The sequence below is a fragment of the Schistocerca serialis genome, chromosome 4 (assembly GCF_023864345.2).
Source record: "Schistocerca serialis cubense isolate TAMUIC-IGC-003099 chromosome 4, iqSchSeri2.2, whole genome shotgun sequence".
Classification (NCBI taxonomy): Eukaryota; Metazoa; Arthropoda; class Insecta; order Orthoptera; family Acrididae; genus Schistocerca; species Schistocerca serialis.
In genome coordinates, this window is record NC_064641.1 from 401,300,593 (window position 1) to 401,325,220 (window position 24,628).

The 24,628-nt window shown below is 39.7% G+C and overlaps 1 protein-coding gene across 1 annotated transcript in view; it reads right to left on the reverse strand.

Annotated features, from left to right (window-relative positions):
* Positions 1-12,857: 12,857 nt before the first annotated feature.
* The window catches only part of LOC126474485 (octopamine receptor-like), a 298,030-nt gene continuing 286,259 nt past the window's right edge, over positions 12,858-24,628 (reverse strand). The window contains exon 5 of the mRNA XM_050101958.1: positions 12,858-13,111. Within this exon, the coding sequence (XP_049957915.1) occupies positions 12,975-13,111 (137 nt within the window). The 3' untranslated portion in view covers positions 12,858-12,974. The remainder of the gene's footprint in view (positions 13,112-24,628) is intronic.

Below are 24,628 nucleotides of genomic sequence, written 5' to 3' on the forward strand. Positions count from 1 at the left end.
ATGATTCTTCTATGGTGTGGAGGGAAATGCCTCTGTTTGTGGTGCTACTACTTTTGCTGCATATGGTGGTGGAGTTTCTGTTGTAGGTTCTGTTTCGTTGCACTGCTGCTCCTACTATGTGTGGTAGAGATGTTTTATTTGGACACTTCTTGTTTTTCTCGACTTTGACTAAAAAACAATGTCGATGATGAACAGGTATATCAGTCTTGCCATTCATTTTGCTGTCCCCTGCTGTATGTGTTCTTTCCTCAGTTTCTGGTATGAATGCATTTTTTCTTGGCAGTGCTGCTACTTTTGCATTATTTTGGTAGTGTCTCCATCTCTGCTGTTGTGGTGGATGATGAACTTGCTACTACTGCTTTTATTTTATAATAATTTTGGTATTTTATATTTCCTCCATTAACAGGATCACCAGGTATTCTTCACCAAGTTGATTAGCCATAGTCAATGTTGCATTTGGAATTTACATCCTGTATTGCTTATATCGGAGCATTTCACATTTTTAAAATGTGTCCCAATTTTCTCAGACTGTGGTGCACTGTACTTCTGCATTCACACAGTTGTCTCACAAGATCATTAGAACATTAGTATGTTTAAGGTGGACTATGGAGTTAAGGAATGAGGTGGTTCTCCACAGAATTGGCAAGGAAAGGAACAAATGGAAAACACTCACAAAAGAAAGGGACAGGATGATAGGACATGTGTTAAGACATAAGGGAGTAACTTCGATTGTACTACAGAAAGCTATAAAGGGTAAAAATGTAGAGGAAGACAGAGATCGCAATACATACATACAATAAACAACTGAGAACATAGGTTGTGAGCGCTAATCTGAGATGAAGAGGTTGTCACACGAGAGGAATTTGTGGTGGGCAGCATCAAACCAAGCTGAAGATCAATGACTTGAAAAAAAATCTGTTTAAGTTCACATGTAGCACTGGAAGTTCCAAATTCGTACACATTGTCTGAGCCCCCTAGAAGGATGGTGAAGTTTTATCATATAGATTTTTAACCTCTGTAGAAGCAATGATTTTTCTAATTTCAGCAAGAGGGGCTCCTGGTTTCATTACACTAAACAGTTTTGTATTAGTTTTCTCTTTTAGTTTATTTGCAAGTCCATGATCATGACTGTCTGAAAGCACAAGGAGTTTGCCATTATGAGAGTTCTTAGTTTCAGTATTTTCTGTGAGGCACTCTTAAGACTGTGGTTCAAGTTGCTATTGGAAAATTAGAGGTGGACCTCATCATATAAATCCACTTCTTGACTGAAATACTGTAAGAGCAGATGCACTTATTTCACTATGTGCATCTTCCTTTGTACCACCAACAGACACCTTGCAATCTGGATGGCGATCAAACTTAAAAGCTCCTTTTGTAATTTACTATGCAGTTTGATACTCTTCTTGAATTTTTAATAAAATGTATAATACTAACTCTCCATATCTGGCTTCGATGCCATAATGTCCAAACCAAGAGTTTCCAGACGTGGGTTGCTAGTTTCTAAATTATCAGTGGATTACCATTCTTATCTACAGAAAATCTGTGAACCCACCTTACATTGCCGGATAATGTAGAGGCACACTTCTTGAATTTTAAATAAAATCTCCATATCTAACTCTGATGCCATAGTGTCCAAATTATATATTTTTAGACTTAGTGTATTATCATTCTGCTCCACATACTAACCATTCTGCAAGGCAAGTCCATGAAGCCACCTTATATTGATGGTTAATGGGTTGTGTAACTAGTTAGGAATTCAGATTCAGACACAGTCTGCAGAAGCTCGAAGCCTGTTATTAAAACTGAACATAATGTAGTACCGAAACTATGCATGTCCTGTCAGGATTTCCTTTCTGAAAAATAAGCAGTCTGGCATTCCACAAAACATGGAGCCATAAGCCTTTTGTAGTACAGTGTATTATATTGTGCATACTTGGGCAAATCTATTTACTTGAACAAACAACTGCCTTCTTTCCAAATGCCACATATGAAAAAATTGTTTAGTGCTGTACAAACTTCTCCATGAACAGCATCTGAATAGCAAACAACTGTAAGTGCAGCATTTTCTAAGTAACATAACTTTATTCAGTTCTTGAATATTACAGGTGTAAATTCAGAAAAGAAGACATGCTTGATTGCTTTTCCATAACTGAAACTATCAGTAAAGTTGGCCGTCTGTTAATATTTCAAGCAAAAGTGGATTATGACAGATACTTTTTAACTTCTCCCTGTTTCTCATATTTTGCGTACTGGGATGCAGATAACAAAATCATACATCTTGAAGGTTCAAGTAATGAAAAATTTGTGAGGAAGAGTTTTCCATACATATACGAGAAAATATACAGGGTGAGATATAAAAATGTAAGAGCTTTTAATTAATGACTTACCACCTATAACATGATATTTTAAGATGTTTATTGGTAAAAAATATTGGGGTTCATGTGCCATGTAATAGCCATAAGAGAGAAATTTATAGTCAAAAATGATTATGGGTAGCAGAGATCTACTGGGGAATGTCACCTTAAAGTTCATTCTGTTTGTTTCTTTCTGTGCATCCACAGTTCAACATATTCCACAAAAAATTCATGAGATCTAGGGAATATGTGGGAATAGCAGTGCCAGCATTAAAAGAAATAAACTGAACTTGGAATTAAACCTAATAAGGACTTGTGGCATCTCTGACGTGAAGTGATACTTCTTTGATTACTATCTTTGGTTTTGTTCTTCCTGTCTTTGTTTGCTCGCGCCATGTTCGAGATCCATTTCTGTATTCACAATGTTCAGTGCCAAAATAAATGTTAATTATTACTCTAAACATATGTTATTAAGGTTCTACGCCACATAATATCCACAGTGGTGACCCTGTCTTCAACATTGTGCATTCGGGAATTATTTTGTGCTTATTATCATCAGTAACGGACTCTGAGTGTCAGCCCACATTGTCTTGAAAACAATGGACCTACCTGTGTCATTTTGTGCTAGTGCGTTGAATCCTAGCAATTGAGCTTGTGTTTTTAATAGTGTTCCTAATGCATAGTTGGTTAAAAGTGAACAATTTTCTGGCCCCTGCCATGCCAGCGGCCACTTAACCATTGCCAGAACAACATGGCCACCGTCAAATGCTACTACACAGCAGGGCCTGCTGCCTGCGCAGTGCATGCCACATACCAACATAGTGAACGATAATCATGTGAAGGACATTGTGTTTCACCCACCGGTTAAGCAGTCACCTTTCAGGTAAATCCAATGTGCAGTTGCAGTTCGAGAACTGTACTCCGATAGGTCATACACGTGGGGTCACACATGCTTACTTACCTGACGTCATTGCACTCCACCCTCCCACCACCACCACCCCCACATGCCGTATCAGCAGCACCGGTCACCTCAGCTGCACCGGTTGCTGCAACCATCGCTCCATCAAGATCACTTTCCGCCCGCTCCAGTAATGGCACTGGCCATTTCTTCTGCACCAATTTTGGGATCAGCTCCCCCTTGGCTGTATCGCGACCACCTTCTGCCAGCTGTTATAATGGCACCGGCCGTTACTACCACACCGCATCTGCCTCTGGGCCTGCAGTTGGGACACATTGTGCCATCGGTTGCGCCGGCCCACTCTTCTTCATGTGCTGCTTATGGCCAGCCCCCCACGTAGACCTCTGGCGGCGCATCGCCCACAGCTATTGCATTCCTGGCGTCCCTCAACCGCCGACAGGGTTCTTTGCCTGCCTGTGCTACATCAACGTGTGTTACTTGGCAGATTTCCTAAGCTGCCTGTGTTGCAAAAGGACAACCCTAAGACTTGGTTCACCCTGGTGGATCATCTACTGGACATCTACAGGATCTTGGATGATTAAGCACATTTTTGTCTGCTTTGTGAGCCACCTCTACGACCACCCTGAGCTAATCAGTGATCTGCTACTCTCACTGCCCACTTCACCCAAGAATGTGAAGGCGAAAACTTTGCTTTTTGAGTGCCTTTCTGACCCTCTGGCTGAGGTAATCCACCACATCATCCATGACGAGCACCTCGACAACCGTACACCTCTGCCTCTGCCTCTGGCGGCGCCTTCGTACATTGATTGATGACCAAGCACTACCTGACGCCATGCTGTAGGTTCTGTGGATGATCAAACCACCATCAGACCTACAGCTTCACTTGCTATTGTACGTCGCCAACCCTCTTGAGGTCCACCTACGCAAGGCCGATGAGGCCTATACGATCACCCATCACCAACATCGCCTGTCAAGGACGACATTACCTTCGACTTCTGTTGGCACCCCGGCTTCGCCCATTCCACACGCCACTGATAGGTGTCAGGGCGTGCACCACAGCAGCTCAGTGACCTAACAGGGGCTGCCTCCTGGTGGCCTACAGGAGGTACTACCTGCACCCTCCCGACAGCAGCCGACTTTGCCCGAGCAGCAGCCCGAGTGTTCTCGAGCTACCACACAGCCAGCTGCGTCCCCCACTCACCCTGCAATGCCTCCCCTCCAAGCTTACCCACTTTAATGGTACCATGCAACCTATAGGGACATCGCTCACAACTGCCGTGAGCCTTGTGCATACCCAGATGACTTTGGCAGGCACATTTAAGTGCCACATCCCGCCTTGATCATCAGTGGCACCTACCTTCTGATGCCGCACCACTTGCACCAATGATGCAGAGCCTCTATGTCACAGACTTGTCATCGGGCATGCTCTTTCTTGTCAACACTGGCACTGATGTCAGTGTTATCCCAGTTAAGCACTGGGCAACATGCTTTCTCCTGCTAACTTTGCACTGGTCGTTGCGAATCACTCTCATATCACGGTCCTCAGCTCCATCAAGATATTGGTTCATCTGTCCCTGGGTGCAACATTTCCTTGGAACTTTCACTTCACCGATGTGGACGAAACTGTGATTGGGTTGGACTTTCTCACTATTACAAGTTTTCACCTGACCTACAGGCTGCTACGCTCCGCCACACGTCTAGTTCTACCATTTCTTGCTCGAACGTATGCAGCACGTCCTCGCTTTCCTTGGGCTTGGCCACATTTTTCCACATGTGCTTCTCTGCTCGAAGATATTGTGGCTTGCCTCTCTGATTTATCAGACGTCCACAAGCAAATTGATGAACTACGCACTCATAACGCGGAGTTATGATCTCGCATTGCTACTGCCTCGGCTGAATTGGCTCATGCATGGATTACCTTACGCTGCCTCTCTGCAGAGCCATTCCTGTCAACACAGCCTCCCTCTCCTACAGTGTCTTCACTGTGCTCCACTCCTGTGTCGAGCTGCACCTTTCATACTGCCAGTTCCACGAGGATGCAGCTGGACCTATAGGATGCACAACTTCGTGGGATTCTTAGCACTGCATGGCTGTAGCACCATGCCCACTGTTGCTGTCTCCTTCTGATGCTCTGACCACGTCACTCCGGCCCGGCTCGAACGTCCATGTTCCCACTTTGCGGGATCGCTCCCTTTCGGTGGCTACCGTGCTGCATGCTCAGCCGTCACCTACAGCTGATGCTTTGTATACACCATCTTGGCACTCCAAGGTCAGTCAACCACCACCACTTGTACCGCCCCCTCCCCTCCCCCCCCCCCTCGTGCCCCACTATGCATGTCTCCCATCACGGGTCTCAGCAGTCAGCAACGGCACCTGCCACCGAATCTGCACATCATAAAGCTCGACGTCTTAATGCATTGAAATTGTTATGAGAGAAAGAGATAGTTCAGGATTTACTGGCTTTGGATGTGCTCTGACCTTCTGACAGCAACTGGTCCTCCCCCATCCACTGGTGCCTAAGAAAGACGGTTCGCTCTGCATGTGCAGCCACTACAGGTCCATTAACGCCACGACTATTATAGACAACTATCCGATTCCTCATATACAGGATTTCACGCAGTCAAAGCAGGCTATAAGTTCTTTCCTGTCTTGGACTGTTTGAAGGCATATCACCAAATTCCAATGCACCCACCGGACATTCCGAAAATGGCAGTCATGACGCATTTCGGCCTTTTCAAATACTGATTCATGCCCTATGGTTTAAAAAATGCTGCACAGACGTGGCAACTTTTCATTGATTCGATTTTACTACCACTTCCTTTCACTTTTGCCTATTTGGATGACATACTTATCTTTTCCTCATCTGCAGAGGAACACTAATTTCACCTTGATGCAGTTCATGCGGCCCTCGCGGCCAATGGCATGGTTATTAATGATGCCAAATCGCAGCTCTGTTCCACATCTGTTACTTTTCTTGGCCATATTGCCATACTTTGTGCACCGGACGCCGCCTCCGCCTGCCGCGCTGGTACGAAGATTTTTTTGTGGAGATCTGCAAGCTTCAGCCTGGCATGCTACACACTGCTGGCAGGGAGGGGGGGGGGGGGGAGGGAGGGAGGCTCTGTAGTGTAGTGTCTCTGATGTGAAGTGACACTTATTTGATTGCTCTCTTTTGTTTTGTTCTTTCTGTTTTTGTTTTCTCACACCATGTTTGACATCCATTTCTGTATTTGTTCTGTTCAGTGCTGAAATAAATGTTAATTCTTAATCTAAAAGTGTGTTATTATGGTTCTACGTGACATAATACCCACAGACTCATAACAATACTAGCTGTATGAGCTATTGGAATCTCATTTCATTGCAGATGAAGAGGTCAGCAGAAGGAAGTGCTAACCAACAAGAACATATTTTGAATTATTGCATGTTATATGGTAAGTTAAATTCAAAGAAATAAACATTTACACAATAGGACAAAGCAATTTATTTAGATACCAATGCTTTCAAGCAGTAACTTACTTTCTACAAGCATGTGGTACATTAGAATATAGACCACATAATGTTAGCAGTGTTACGATTATTAAATTGAGGGCTATCACTTTCTTCTGCCAACCCCTTCATTTTAAGTGTTCTCTTCTTAGTTGGGTAACAGGAAATGTTCAAGGATTGTCAGGTTTTCCTCTGTAGTCACTACCCCTCTCTAAGTATGCCAGCTTACATATTTCTTCATAAAACCATGGGGTTTTATCTGCTACAAAAATATAATTTCTGATTCTTAATGTAAGAGATAAACTGAAATGAGCTTCACTGCTCACAATGAGAGTCAAGTCATCACCATCACTTGAAACCCTTGTTCTGAAAATGGTACTTGTTTCACATAATACTGAGTCGTTAGTTACTGAAATGTGCCCATTATTAAGGGTGAAAGCATAAACTATACTGATGTATTTGCATTACACTGTGGTCAGAGAGATGGGTAGTGAAGAATGCTTATTAGTTGGCTTCTGTGGAGTGGTCTTCATAGTGTGCATTACCTACTTAATATTTTCTGGTTTTCTGAGTATTGATAAATGACTTCTTGAGCTTCATTTTAGAGCTGAACCTATTTATCTGAAGTTTTCCACTCATAACAAAACTGTGATATGGGGTGGAACACATCCCCCTGACCACACAAAAGTTCTGGAAGATTGTCACCAAGCTGTAATGCAAGAATCACCATTTAAAAAATGATTCCACAATGAATGAATGGTGGTTACATGATCACAGCTCCATGGCTACTTGAATAGTATTGCATAGGCAGCAATATGTCACCTTACAATAACGATTATACTGAATACCAGTAACATATATGTTGTTATTAATTAAGAAAACTGATTTTACTGTGCCCTGTACTTTGACAAGGCTGTTAACAAATTCTTGTTCTAAGATTTCTACACAAGTATTTGGCGAAAGAAAAAATATTTAATTTATTCATTAGAAACTGGATATTGAAATACTAAGAGTGAAAATTAGCACAACAGCCAATTACCATAGCTCAGAAATGGACACTTAAGAATGTGCTGCAGTTTGTCACATGTTTGTGTGTTATGTTCCAGTACAGGAATGAAAATATCTATCGGTATGGGATCTGATATATTTTACAAAATACTCTTATTTACAGCAATAAATGGCTTAAATATTAATTTCATTACAGTAAAGGTATTTTCAACTATATTAGTAATTGCGTAACAAAAAATCATTTGCTCAGTCTGATTTCAGATCGTATGTGAATAGCAGCTGCACGTTGGATGAATGTAGAAATCTCTCACCAAAAGAAGTTTACATGTACCAGTTTTCTACCTTTGGTACCATTTGAAGTGATAAGTAACAAACTAGCATAGGTTCTGTGAAGCTGTAGAAGATTTATTTACCTGCTGTGATCTACTCTTGGTTATAGCATATAAAGTCTGACAATGTGCAGACATATTCTGTTGCATAGCAAGAGTCATGTTGTCTTCAGATATGCTCTGCTTTTAATAGGAGTCAGAATATATTAATTTCCATAATTTAAATTTCATCACAATTAAAGCAAAAAGGGAACACAGCAGTAATCTTTTTTGAAAATTTTAATCATCTCCTTTGTGTTATTATAATAAGAAATCTTTTAACAAATATACAGTCAGCCACACTATAAAAATAAGGACACATTCATTCAATAACTTACATAGCTTTTTATGGAAACATTAATGACAACAACTTTCATGTATCTGGTAGTGTACTTAGAAAAACAGCTACAGTGATAAAAAGGGGAAACCTAAACTGAATTCATTCTATGACTGACAGAAATGTATTACTTACAAATTTGCTATTTACTTAAAACATCATTAAATTTGTAGTTACTGTGAACAGTACTTCCACAAAAAACTCTCTATTTAACAGTAGTAATTTCATCTCATGACATTGTACTGCATAACACTTATTATGTTGTGTAGCACACTTCAGCTGCTCATTTAATTTAAAGAACTGATTAACCAACACAGCTAAATGGAGGAAATTCTCTGATTGGAACAACATGGCAAAATGTGATACATCAATGGAAAACAAACACAAGGAGAGATGAAAAAGCCATCAAATATTGAGCAATTTCCCAATAGTTTAGTTGTGATCAGATAAGTATAAAATAATAAACAGAACTGCAGAATATGTAACAAATGCACTTTTTGTAATATCTTTCTCTTTGAGTAGTAAGTCTTGTCAGTTATGAATTTTAATTATAGCTGTGAGGCGATGAGTTTTCCCAAAGTCTAACAGGTGATCAAAAAGTTTCAATTTGAGGGTGTTGCTGCAGTGTATATACAATGTAGTTGGTATATAAGCACCAACATGTAGGCAAGGGATTGCTGAAGTGTTCATGTCTTTCTGACGCATGAGGTAAATGAGGAAATGTGAACTACGGTGACATTATTAGCAAATGTGTCTAAATGGGGCCAATCTGCTGTTATTCTTTTCTTGACTGATGAGGGACAAACAATGGAAGACATCCATCAAAGACTGAAGAATGTGTATGGCGCAGTATGTCTGCTGGAAACATCCAATATGGGACAGGGCTCCAAAAAGTACTGCTGTTTCCTGATAACGTACATCCACATATCACAAATGTCATAACAAAGAAGCTACACCAAGTGAAATGGGAGACACTCAAGCACTCACAGTATAGTCCTGATCACTCCCCACACAATTATCATGCCTTCAGTCCCTTAAAAAGGGCCTGAAGGGTCAAAGATTCCTATTGGGTGGTGATGTGCAGCAGGCAGTAACGAACTTTTTCAACCAGCAGGACACAATGGTTTATCAAACAGACATCTTCAACCAGGTGCATCAGTGGTATGATTGCCTCAGTGTTCATGGTGATTTTACTTGACTGGCATTCCCATATGGGGTGTGGACAGTAACTTTTTCATCACACCAGTACCACCATATGAGTACACAATACCACGCAGAGAAGTTGATTTAGTGATTTTATCATTATTATATTCAGTCACATATAGTTTTCTCTAAATCCTGCCATGATGGAAAACCATCAGGGATGTTGCATAAGACAAGCTGTATCTTAAAAGGCACGTGTAATGGACTCTAAAAATATATGGTTTCAGCATTTGGAATACATTACAAGAGTGTTGTAAAGCATGGAAAAATGGCATGAGTGACTCAAATCTTATATTAAGACCCAATTTCAGAAAATGATATTTCCAGGCTGTATCTGATAAATTGTTTCATTTCTAAGGAAGCAATGTATAGTGAGAGAAAATTCCATACTCAGGTTGACATTAGTGAAATATGAGTCACAAGATCCTACTATATAGATCTGGTTGAATAAAGGAGGACCTGGATGGAACATTAAAGCACTGGTAAGCTGGCTAAATCCCAGGTGGTATGAGAACATTTAAAATGGGGGTTGCAGACAATTATTGTAATGAAGATAATATTAGTTGTCAAAGTTCTTCTTGCAGACAGAAGTGAGAAAATGAAATTTAAAAATTTCATTGTTATTAATAAAACCAGAAAGGAACTTCAAGAGGAGATACATGCAGTTTTTGGTAGAACATTGAAGCCTTTCCATAAATTTAAGAGCCTCAGCTTGAGTACAACAACAAAAAGCAAATGTCTGAACCATAATTCTCATGAAAACATATGGTACATGGACTCAAAATCTGTATGTAACAGATCAATAGAGGTGTTAATTTGACAAGATTTTCGGGAATTTATACCTGATATCTGTAAAGATAAAAATATTTAGCATTCAAGGTGAAAATCAAAAGGAATGAGATATTTGTTTTTTCAGTAATGTGGGTGGTAGGAGTGTGTTACATAATGACTATCATCTAATTAGCAAAACATTGTGGTGTTTAGAACTTGGATAGCTTTTTTGGTCAATAGCAGAAAGAATGTCTTTGGAGTCCATCTGATATCCATACATACATATTTTTCCATCTCCTTATCTTTCATGTTTCAAGAATGATGGATCGATTAGAGAAAATTTGCACTGTGCAAAATGCTGAAGTACTGGAAACACCGAAAATATTTTAAAAGAAAAAATAAATTCTGCAACACAAAGGAATAGAAGAAAAAAGACACAAAACAATGATTGGTTGGTAGAAGCTAGAAAAATTTAAAGTAATGAGAAGAGCAAAAGACACATGCACAGTAAAAGAAAAACAGAAAGTGATTTTCTTTCATAAAATCCTGGCTGTAAAGTGTTGAACAATGATAGAAATTCCTTTGTCTCATGATGAATAAATGTAAGACAGAATGTTGAATAAACTGTGATGCTTACAAAATTATGGTGTTATATTTTCTTTCATCTGAATATACCAGAAATGTAAAGATCAGAAGTGAGACTAGAAAAATAAATAAAATGAAGAGAGTTTTTTGACAGTTGGTGGATAGGTACTCTTGTCATAGTTTCATAAGATATCACAACAACCACTCGTGACTTGTGAAATAAATTACTTCACAGAAGGTATTGTTTCCTTTACTGCTGTCCTTGTATCAATACAAATCTGAAGCTAATTTGAAGAGCGCTTTAAATTGGTCTGTGAGGTTATGAATGAATAAGCTCTCTTTAAAGATAAAGCATGGTTGCCTTGCAAAAGATATTTTTAAATCATAATAACTGAAAGAATTATTTGATAAATGTTATGGCTTATTTGAAAATAAGATGTTGTATTGGTTTATTTACATATAGAATATTGATTTTTTTTTCTGGCAATGAGTGAGTTATGATGAGTGGCACAAAAATTCCAAGAATGATAAAATATGACAGAAAAGAAAATTTTTTAATTTTGATAGCTTATGTTTTTGTTTCTTTTCTGTCTGTCTTCATTACTATGTGACTGTTAAGGAATGTGAAACAAAAATTTAACAAAAGTGACTTACAATCTGAAGTCAGTTACTTTGATACAACATTGGGAAAATTTTTATATTATTCTATCTGTTCCAATTTCATATCTAAAGAAGCTGTACAGAAATTTAATTGTAGCTTGCAAAATAATAAAGTGAAGATCAAGTGACTGAAGTTTTACAGTATATAATTGTTAAATTAAGAATTATAGTTCATACTGCTGTTGACTCAGTTTCCTTGCTGCTAGGAAATGCATTCAGCTCCCACGGACGATACTGCATGACAGCAGGAAGTTAATGTCATGTTATGCATAACATAGAAAAAGAGATAACAGAAAAGTAGATGTTACACTGCACTATCTAAAAATACTTTCTATAACATAGGTTAAAGAGACTCTTTGGTAATTTTACAGTAAATTGTTACATCCTCCTATATGGGGATTTGGTATAGTAACACATTTTGAGCTAATTTCAGAAGTCCTGCCTCCACAAGTTCACGACATGTGATTGTTTCATGTATTGCATTTTCATTTGTGAAAAACTTTACTTAGAGCTGTTTTGAGACTTTACAGTTTTGAGACATTCTTGAATTCAGAATATGATTTTTGAATTTTGTTTCTTCCTTGAATTAGAAACTAATTCACAATTTTTTTTCTTTTTTTAATGCTGCCAATAATAAACTGTTTCAAAACTATTATATGTGTGCCTTAGAAATTAATTCAATGTTTTTCAAATTGTGGACATAGATCAGTTTCACCCATATCACTCATTTATCACATATTTTTGTTGATAAACACAATTTGTGAAGAAATGTTATAAAATGAAACAAAAATAACGTTTCTGGCACGGAACCATACATAGTGTTGACAGTTATCTATATAGTGTACAGCTCTGGCTCCATAAGACTCACATTACATGACCACTCATAACTGCATGATCACAGAAACAATCTGAGTACAGTTACACATAGAGTATATACTTTTTTTGAATAGTTTGTTCTTTTACAACATTCGCATTAATAAATTATGAAAAATCTTTGCTATTAAAGACTCAATTCGAAGAAAACCTGTATCACATGTTCTTGCTTGTCACATAACTGCATCACTCACTTCTTTTAAATTTCCAATGCATAATGTTTCTATTTTCTTAATGGACTAGATATTCTGTACAGTACTTAAGGAGAGAGATCACAACAAATGGGTACCCTCTTGACTAGATAATATTTCACTTTCAACTTCCGTTTGAGCTACTCTCTCTACATGAGTTATGTGCTACATAATGGCAGTTCACTTAAGGTTTTCAAACCACTGCTAATTGTACAACACTCACTTATGTCTTATGGAAGGATCCTGAGGTCTTCTTGGTTTAGAACAGTGCCTTAATGTTAGTCGCCAAAATGCAATCCGGAAATCTGGACTGTAGAATGCGTAGATGAAGGGATTAATGGCTGAGTTTATCCATCCTGCAAGATGATAAATATTCCATTAGCAACAGTAACAATATGAAATTATAATGACACACATTTCACAGAAGTAATGGTTTCAAGCCAGAAATTAGGCAATCTTTAATGAAATGTTGTGTAATTACTAATAACAGTAAAAGCATATTACATGCATAGTCCAGTGACAACAGAAATATTTTCTATTCAGTGCTTCATTTATGCAGCATCTCAGGAAATGAGACGAAAGCTGTTGCTATGGTGACCATTAGGAAAGGAAGATGGGGTTTCAATTGTCTGTTAATAACAAAGTGTTTAGGGGGGAGCACAGCCTTGGAGAGGGTGGCAAAGATAAATGGAAATAAAGAACATGGAAGTCAGCCACATCATATTTATGGGAATCATCTAAGCACCCAGTGTAATTGAACTATGGAGACCGTGGTAAAGAGACCAGACCTCCAGAATGTGAGTCAAGTCCTCCAATGCCTGAATCGCTGTCCTAATTTAGAAAACAACTCTGACCAATAATGCATGTTTCAGAACGGTTCTTTTATGCTTGAGTAATAGCAGTTACTTATCTCTTATGCCTTCTGGAACAGTGGTATTATGTTCTCAAGCAAAAGTCAGTAATGTGGATTTTCTTTGTTATTGTTGGATTCCACACTGTATTGATTAGTATGTGTCATATTAAAATTACAAGCCAGAATTGGATTTAAAGACAAATTTTTGCTTGTGGAATTTGAAACTAACAAAGAGAAGTTAGTGGCAAGTTTAATCTTTGAGTCACATTGTGACACATGATTGGATGGCTTATTTGGTAAGAAAGGCAAGCAAAAGTCAATTTACTGGTTTAGCTCTGTTTATGTCTCTTCCTGCATAGTAATCTCTTTTACGTCTTGTATAAAATAATGTCAGTTTCACACAATCTAATTTACATTTAGTAACAGCCCCCTGCCCTGTAATGCCACTCATTCTAGCCTTCTGTTAACTGTTTTTATAAATGTAAATTATTAATACAGGTACAATCATAAGTGGAAAACCAACATATTGATAAGTGTAACATAGCTCACATCTTGTGAGGACAACTCTGCCATGGAAATCAATGACATCACAGGCCATTCTCACATAGTTTTGTAGTGAGCCAGTGTATGGCTGTTTAGTGGCTGGCTTCCTTCCAGTTTTTTCTTTCACTAGCTGCTTTGTACGAGGTGCATTCAAGTTCTAAGGCCTCTGAATTTTTTTCTCCAGACTGGAAAGAGATAGAAACATGCACATTGTTTTAAAATGAGGCCGTGTTCATTGTCAATACATCCCAGAGATGGCAGCACCGTACGGTAAATGGAATTTTACCGGCAGCGGCGAGAATGAGAACTGTTTTAAGTACTTAAAATGGCGACGTTTTCCTTACTTGAACAGCGTGCAATCATTCGTTTTCTGAATTTGTGTGGTGTGAAACCAATTGAAATTCATCGACAGTTGAAGGAGACGTGGTGATGGAGTTATGGATGCGTCGAAAGTGCATTCGTGGGTGCGACAGTTTAATGAAGGCAGAACATTGTGTGACAACCAACCGAAACAACCTCGGGCTCGCACAAGCTGGTCTGACGACATGATCGAGAAAGTGGAGAGAATTGTTTTGGGGGATCACCGAATGACTGTTGAACAGATCGCCTCCAGAGTTGGCATTTCTGTGGGTTCTGTGCACACAATCCTGCATGACGACCCGAAAATGCGAAAAGTGTCATCCAGGTGGGTGCCACGAATGCTGACAGACAACCACATGGCTGCCCGTGTGGCATGTTGCCAAGCAATGTTGATGCGCAACGACAGCATGAATGTGACTTTCTTTTCGTCGGTTGTGACAATGGATGAGACGTAGATGCCATTTTTTAATCCAGAAACAAAGCGCCAGTCAGCTCAATGGAAGCACACAGATTCACCGCCACCAAAAAAATTTCGGGTAACCGCCAGTGCTGAAAAAATGATGGTGTCCATGTTCTGGGACAGCGAGGGCGTACTCCTTACCCATTGCGTTCCAAAGGGCACTACGGTAACAGGTGCATCCTTCGAAAATGTTTTGAAGAACAAATTCCTTCCTGCACTGCAACAAAAACGTCTGGGAAGGGTTGCGCGTGTGCTGTTTCACCAAGACAACGCACCCGCACATCAAGCTAACGTTACACAACAGTTTCTTCATGATAACAACTTTGAAGTGATTCCTCATGCTCCCTACTCACCTGACCTGGCTCCTAGTGACTTTTGGCTTTTTCCAACAATGAAAGACACTCTCCGTGGCCGCACATTCACCAGCCGTGCTGCTATTGCCTCAGCGATTTTTCAGTGGTCAAAACAGACTCCTAAAGAAGCCTTTGCCGCTGCCGTGGAATCATGGCGTCAGCGTTGTGAAAAATGTGTACGTCTGCAGGGCGATTACGTCGAGAAGTAACGTCAGTTTCATCGATTTTGGGTGAGTAGTTAATTAGAAAAAAAATCGGAGGCCTTAGAACTTGAATGCACCTCATATGTGTTATATGATTCCACCTCTACTAAGCGAATTAAATTTGCCACTCTTGTGCTCCTGTGCTGAATTGAACTCGTGTTTGGATAACGTCTACCATGTTTTTCAATTAATTTGTAACTAGGCTGATGAGATTGTTAGCTGCCTCCATAAGCTGCTACAACATTTATACATAGTGTTTCTATTTTGTGAACACGTATTTTCCACCTCTGTAAGAGCAATTTGGAACTGTGCATAACATAATAACTGCAATGCCCATGCAAACTTACATCAATTTCGGTCTGGAAATACAAGTATTATTGTTTCATTTTATGGACTGATCAACAGTTTAATGTTGTTTCACAATGTTAACTCCATGCTCAACAGATGTTTGCTGGCCATAAAGTGAGCATTACAATTTAAACTCATTCTAAGCTATTCATTTTTCTGCTGAGACCTTTCTGTAGATTTACTGTTTCATCTATGTTCTATAGTACCTTCTCTCTCTACTTAGTTTTTTAAGTATTTCTGTATTACTAAATTTAAAATGATCACTGATTCTTCATTTATAATTTTTATGTGCTCCACATTTCATTTCCACAGTTCTGTGCTTCATATGTGAATTCACTAATGAGGCAATGTTTGATTGTAGAAGATAATTCTCGTTGGACATTTTCTGCATCCGTCCCACTCCATTTTTGATGCCTTTATTTCTTTAGCCTTGTATATTAAACAGCATGCTTCTATCATTTAATCTACTATCTCTTTAACAGTTTGATACTTATCAAATTATTTCTATCTGTAATAATAAATGGCAGGAATCTCTCACCTATTCTTCAGTTGCTTCCTAACTTCTTTGAGTTTATAAAATTATTTAGCTTTCTGTCTGCTTTTGAGTGTTCATAGTTTACTAAAATTCTCTATTAAGTAGCATGCCAAATGCAGTTCAAATGTAGTTGTCTGTCTTTCTTGTTCCCAGTAAGAAATAAAAAGGTCGTATGGATATCTGTCACATCTTTCATTTTAGTTGCTTCCCTGATAAATTCTTTTACATACTCCAGTTGTACCACTTCCAATTTATTTTTGTGGATTTTGAAAATGGCTAGTCTATTCTCCACTTTATCGTGGTTTCTGTCAGGATCTAGGACATAATATTCCACTTATTTTATTGAAGGCTTAGTCTAGATTCATTAATGCTACTATAGTACAGGTAACATGATAAGGGTGCAAATTATGGTGAAAACTACAGCATAAGTCCAAGAAACCTTGGATCACAGGATGTGAAAACCTTTATTACATGGCCATTATAAAATAATTTCTTGACATTTGAGTGCCATGTCAGCAGATATGACTCCAATGTCTGCTTTCATACAACAATAATGAAAATTCCTGGATGGAACAATACGTAAAATAAGAGAAAGTCAACAACTTACCTTTGGTCTACTGGTGCATGGCAAACAGAAACATGCAATAGAAAATAATTAACACTAGCTCTTGGTCTCTTTCTTATAACAATACACACATTCACTTGCACAGCCTCACAGATACCCAAAAATACACTCTACCAACCAGGTAGTGGTGAGACTGATTATTGAATACTAATTATTGAAACAGTTGTTTGGGTAGATGGAAGTGGGGAGGGGTATGGAAGGATGCACGAGGCAAGCATAGGGTAGCAGGGCAGTGTGCAGTAGATGTTTCGACTGATGACCAAGGGGGCTGCACAACAGAATGAAAAGAATTCAGAGTGTGCTTTATATAGGAGACAGAGAGAAGGATAAGAGGTGGAGGTGTGTGAGTAAAGTGGTGATGAAGAGGGAGACAGAGAGGGGAGTAACTTAAGGAAGTAGGGTGTGAAAAAGTAGGAGGGGGGAAGGAGGAGTGGGAGAGATGGAGAGAGAGGAGAGAAGAGAACAGGTAAGGTGAGGCAGTGAGAAACAAGTTAGGCCAGGCTACTGTGAGAGTGCAGGATATGCTGCAGAGCCAATTCATACCAGTGTAGTTCAGAGAATCTTGCGCTGGAAGGGAGAATATAAATGACCCATGCAGTGAAGCAGCTGTTTAAGTCAGTAATGTTGTGGTGCATAGCATATTTGTCAACTGTATGGTCAAGTTTGTGGTTCTCCACTTATGGTGACCATTCATGTGAGTAGCCAGTTGGCTAGTTGTAATGACCACATCGAATGATGTGTAGTAATGGCAGCATACTTGATACTGGACGTTTCTCCTAAGGGTCGTCAGCACATTTTCGATTGTGTCGCTGGTTTCAGCAGATAGCTGCCTTCTCGTTTCTGCAATATTTAACTCCAGTCATCTCAGACAAATATTGCTCACCACGTCTGTCATGTGATGCCCAGTGTCACTGGAAAGCATCGGTTTGTTTACTGTTGCAAACAAAATGATTTTTAAAGCAGAATTATATGTACACTTTCGATAGAGCGATTGCAAATTACATTCGTTTTATTGATATGTAATAATGGGGACAGCAAAATGTGGAGAATAACCAGTGCTCTAGAAGCAAAAACAGTGTCCTGCCCTGTGTTGACTGCTACCGTCAAGCAGGTTATTCATTCCTATTTTATTGTCCATATTAATAAAATTAATATTGAGCTGGATTAATTTGGAACTGCTCTATCAAATGGGCACATGAAATTACACTTTAAAATAGTATCGTTTCCACTGGGAAACAAAACCAACACTTTCCGATGACACTGGGTGTTCCATAAAAGCCGTGGCGAGCAGTATTTGTTTGGGCTGATTCCAGCTAGACAGCACAAAAACGAAATTGAAAATATTTGCCGAAACATGAAAGAAAATGTACCTGACGGTTATTAGGAGAGACACTCTGTATAACAACGCTACCTTCACAAGTGGCCCTGTCTTTATTGTTTACGAGATGCCCATGGCAGGAACTGCAGTAGGATGTGGTGGACGGATGTATGGGATATATCTTGAACTCGCTCTGACCACAAGGGAATGACCCATGTGGTGCAGGATTGGGAGCAGGATTGGAGTAGGGGTGGACAAGCGTATTCTGTAGGGTGGGTGGGATGTGCAACATTACCGTACTTTGGGTGATGTGGGTAGAATTTTGGGTAGGCTGTCCCTAATTTCAGGGGACAACAAGAGGTAGTCAAAGCCCTGATGAAGAATGAGGTTGGAATTTTCAAGGCCAGGATGATAATGTGTGATTAGAGAATACTGGTTAACGAGGTTAATGGTATCAAAGGAGGAGATGGCACAGAAGATCCGTTTAAGAATGAGATGAGCAGAAAATTGACTTTCCGTAAGGCTCTGGTAAGGTTATCAGTGTAATTCAAGAATTCCTGCTTTCCACTACAGATGCAATGGCTAGAGGTGATGAAGCTGTATGGAAGAGAATTTTTGACATGGAATGGGTGACAACTCTGAAAGTGGAGGTATGTTCGTGGTTGGTGCACTTGATATGAATGGATGTATTTACGGAGCCATATGAGAGGTGGAGATCAATATCTATCATTGACTAAGACTTTTGGCCTGTGGCTGTCGTCACGTTGTATATCTACAGCAGCTCCCCATTTACTCATATTACATGCACAGTAATGTTACAGGTCTACTAGCTTGTATCCATCTAGGGACACTTGTTCGATTCCTGCAACTACCAAATGATGTTCTGTTATGTACCGTTATATCCCTGAGTGGTGTCTATTCTATCAGACATATGCGACAGAAACAGACACCACCCAAATGTAAACATTTCTGAAAAAGAGGGCAACGGCTCCTCGACGTTTGCTTCAGTGCGAATGCGCAAATATCGTCCGAATTCCTATGGGAATCAAGATTTGCGAGTAGAGAATGTAATGGACAAGTTGGAAATTTGAGTCAGTCAGGGACGTGTCCAGATGGCTTGAAGTAGTTAAGCCCAGGTTCTGATTCAAAATCGTGGAACGTTTGTTTTTCTTTAATTGTGCCTTTTGAAAGGTGTCTAGAATGTTGGGACGAAAAGGTGCTGAAGTCAGTGCGTTACAAAAGTTTCTACAGCTGATTGTTCGAAGCAGTGTCACGGCCGCCCTGGGGCGCTCTCAGCCGGAGACGCCCGGCTCAAACAGAAAACTTGTCGTACCGTGACGCACGTCCACAAAATGATTTACATTGCAGTGTGCCTGATTCCAGCTACACAGCACAAAAACGAAATTGAAAATATCTGCCGAAAAATGAAAGAAAATGCACCTGACGAGTCTTAGGAGAGGCACACTGTATAACAACGCAACCTTCACAAGTGGGCCTGCCTTTATTGTTTACGAGATGCCCATGGCAGGACTTCACATTCGCGTGAAAAAGATGGCGAACAATGTGTGCAGGCTGCCGAACGTGTCACGTCCAGCTCAGACTGACCCGCTTTTCTCGCCAAGAAGAAAGTGAGAATTGCTCTCCAGGAACAATTTAAGTTAGAGGACGGACTGATGCACGGCCCTGGAATAGCAGACTAAATTTAAGTAACGAAAACACATTTTTTGTCAAATGTTGATCTAAATTGGTCAAAATATAATTTTTGGTCCGCCTTATTGGATTAGCCATTTTCAATTTTGAAAATCTAATTTCAGAATCGTGTTCAGCGACATCAAAAATATATAGATACATATAGTTTTTATGCAAATTGAACTAATCATACTAATAAAAGTTTTCCCTAAACGTTTTCTTGAGAAACATTTTTCAAAACTGCATGCAGATAAATTAAAAACGGTTCAACCTAATAAATTCTACCTTTTACCCGAAAAGTAGGGCCTTTTCTTGGGAGCTTATACGTATAATATATGAAAGTTGTTGATATTAACTGCTTTTTGTAAAGTCATAGAGTGAAACAAACTCCTAAAACTCGAACTCAAAGTTTGAGTTTGCACCATATCGTTAAATTTAAGGTTATTTCATTATTGTTAGGGATTAGATCCCATAAATTTAATGTAGTGTCGACTGATGATATCCATTTTTAATTTCAAATAGCTCTTGATTTCAGATAGGTAGAGTTTAGGGGCTATCTGCACGCCGTCTGCTTACTGCAGACTAGCAGGCCCTTGTTGAAAGAGCACCATTTCTTTTTATTTTGAATCAGTATGATCAATCCTAATCCCCAAAAGATCCACTGCATGTGTTTTCATCGTCTCAAAAAATTCTCCAAACTTTGCCTTTTTATCCCCTCATTTGAATGATAAATCGGCATTAAGTCAACCACCCGTGAGAAACAGTAAATCCGGGTTGAAGTCCAGGTTTGCTACAGATTTTCATCTTTCGCCACTGAATTATCACAATTCCCTGTGTGGCTAGCCGTCACGATATCCCACCGATCCTTTCCCTTTCCTTTTCTTTCCCCGTCTTATATTTAATTTTTACATGCGTGTTCTGTTATGCATAACACATCTGTAGAAATACCTTTAGATTGTTCAGTGTCCTGTATCTTGGTTTCTCGATTGGAAGTGTTCCCAAACTTCCCCTCTGACGGAACATTTTGAGAGTCTTGGTACTCTGATGCAAGACCTTGCTTATTTTTAAGGGCCATAAAATATTTTCATGAAGTATATAAACTGTAAGAAATGCTAAATGTTATAGGTAATCACTCGCAACTCACGTTTCTTTGCGCCAACAGTAGTCGGTTGTGATATTTACATCCGTTAAAATAGTATCGTCAAAATGTTGGAAAGAAAGCGCCATATTATGAATAGTTTTTCGCCGGGACTTGCTGAACACCAGTAGTCAGCGGAAGGCGTTTTGGGAAACCCTGTTCTACTGATTTCTGAAAGAGTGTCATAGTTAATCAGCATCTCTGTCTTTCAGAAACATCTATGGGTAGTATTGTTCCACAATGAATTTTACACTCTGCGGCGGAGTATGCACTGATCTGAAACTTCATGGCGGATTAAAATAGTGTGCTAGACCGGCAGTCGAACCTAGGACCTTTGTCTTTCGTGGACAAGTGTTCTGTCAGTTGAGCTATCTAGTTCTTACATATCCATACCCAAAGACTGGAAAATTGCACAGATCACACCAATATTCAAGAAAGGTACTAGGAGTAATCCACTAAATTACAGGCCTATATCGTTAACGTCGATATGCAGCAGGATTTTGGAACATGTATTGTGTTCGAAAATTATGAATTACATCGAAAAAAATGGTCTATTGACACACAGTCAACATGGGTTTAGAAAACATCGTTCCTGTGAAACACAACTAGCTCGTTATTCACATGAATTGTTGAGTGCTAGTGACAGGGATTTCAGATCGATTCAGTATTTCTGGTTTTCCGAAATGCTTTTGATATGTACCATACAAGCGGCTCGTAGTGAAATTGCATGCTTATGGAATATCGTCTCAGTTATGTGACTGGATTTGTGATTTCCGGTCAGAGAGGTCACACTTCGTAGTAATTGACGGTAAGTCATCAAGTAAAACAGAAGTGATTTCTGGAGTTCCCCAAGGTAGTGTTATAAGCCCTTTGCTGTTCCTTAGCTATATAAACGATTTGGGAGACAATCTGAACAGCCGTGTTCGGTTGTTTGCAGGTGACGCTGTCGTTTATCGACTAATAAAGTCATCAGAAGAGCAAAACAAACTGCAAAACGATTTAGAAAAGATACCTGAATGGTGCGAAAATTGGCAGTTGACCCTAAATAACGAAAAGTCTGAGGTCATCCAGATGAGTGCCAAAAGGAAATGATACAGGATTTGCGCTGGACATCATTAAAAAAAAAAGGCGTTTTTCGTTTGACGGAATCTTCTCACAAAATTCCGATCACTAACTTTCTCCTCCGAATGCGAAAATATTTTTTTGACACCGACCTACATAGGGAGTAACGATCACCAAGATAAAATAAGAGAAATCAAAGCTCGTACGGAAAGATACAGGTAGGTGTTCGTTCTTTCCACGCGCTATACGAGATTGGAATAATAGAGAATTGTGAAGGTGGTTCGATGAACTCTCTGCCAGGCACTTAAATGTGATTTGCAGAGTACCCATGTAGATGTAGATGTAAATCTAGCGTGATTAGCACTCCTGAAAGAAAGAATATTTAATGTTGCTGGAAATTAGTCGTGCAAGTAACTTACTAGAATCTGTAGACCATGTTGCAGGTGACATCTCCGACCCCTGCATTCGGCTTATAAATACTTGTTATTCGTAACCTAAGGTTTTTATAGAAGTTAAGACTACTCACTCCGTAGCAGAAAGTGTCCACAGCCTCCAGAGCAGCGAAGCTGCTGGACATGTTTAGACTAAAGCTAGCAGGCTGCATGACGCATTCAACCTCCTGTCTCGTTCGACAACAGTCCAGTCATATACGAGTATTCTATTCCTAACGTTACTACTTCCAACTACAGCTCTCCACACTTCTAATAAATTTCTACTCGTGCAACTCCCAGATCTGCATCAATTTTCATGTTCAGCTGCGTTTCTCAATACTATTGAGCTATAAGGAATATTCCTACAGAGCCAAAGACTAGCCACTTTTCCATCCTAGCTGGTTAACTCATAACATTCCACTTCGAAAAAGCGTAAGTAGTAGTCTCGCTACTCTGGGGTAGTTCGTACGCTCGTCCATTGTGACGATAATTGTTTTCGGGCTGTTCAACGAAAAATGGAGGCTATGCGACTTTGTACGTTTTCATATAATAAAAAAAGCACTTACGGTACCAGAATGTAGTTTACAAAAGACAAACGTATATGTGATATATGTCGAGCATCTACATATTTTCCCACGGAAGATGATGTGTATTATACGTGATTTAACTGTCACTACAGCAGAGATTGAGGTCAGGTTACAATGATTTCGCTAAACAAGTACAATGTGGACTAAATTTAGTAGCAAAATGTGGTACGGTACAGTAATTTGTCACTTTTATCCTCTCTACCTTGTGAAAAAAACTCGTAAATGCGTTATTCACTGAAGAGCTACAGAAACTGGTACACCTGCCTAATATCGTGTAGGAACCCCGCGAGCACGCAGAAGTGCCGCAACATGACGTGGCATTGGACTCGACTAATGTCTGAAATAGTGCTGGAGGGAATTAACATGAATCCTGATGGCCTGTCCATAAATCCATAAGAGTGCTGGCGATCTCTTCTGAGCAGCACGTTGCAAGGCATCCAAGATATGTCAATAATGTTCATGATTGGGGAGTTTGGTGGCCAGCGGAAGTGTTTAAACTCGTAAGTGTGTTCCCGGAGTTACTCTGTAGAAATTCTGGACGTGTGGGGTGCCGCATTGTCCTGCTGGAATTACCCACGTCCGCCGTAGTGCAGCATGGCATGAATGGATGCAGATGATCAGGCAGGATGCTTATGTACGTGTCACCTTTCAGAGTCGTCTCTAGATGTATCAGGGGTCCCATATCACACCAACTGCACAAGCTCCACACTATTACAGAGCTCAGGCGAGGCGTACAGGTTTGCGTCGTGCAGTCATCAAGGGGCAAGAGTGGACCTTCTGCTCCGAAAGCCAATATCGATGATGTTTCGTTGAATGGTTCGCACGCTGCCACTTGTTGATGGCCCAGCATTAAAATCTGCAGAAATCTGCGGATGGATTGCACTTCTGTCACGTTGAATGGAGCTCTTCAGTCGTCGTTGTTCCCGTTCTTGCAAGATCTTTTTTCGGCCGCAGCGATGTCGGAGATTTGGTATTTTACCGAATTCCTGATAGTCACGGCACACTCATGAAATGGTCGTACAGGAAAATCCCCACTTCATCGCTACCTCGGAGATACTCGTGCGCTGGTTATAACACCATGTTCAAACTCACTTAAATCTTGATAACCTGCCACTGTAGCAGCAGTCACCGATCTAACAACTGCGCCATACACTTTTTGTGCTACGCAGGCGTTGCCGACCGCAGCGTCGTTTTCTGCCTGTTTGCATATCTCTGTGTTTGAATATGCATGCCTACACCAGTTTCTTTGGTTCTTCAGTGTATAATTATCACATTAGAAAATATGAAGACATTAATCATAGTTCACAACAATACTCCAGCGTTTAACTTTCTTGTCCTTGTACGATTGTTATGAGTATATGACACTAT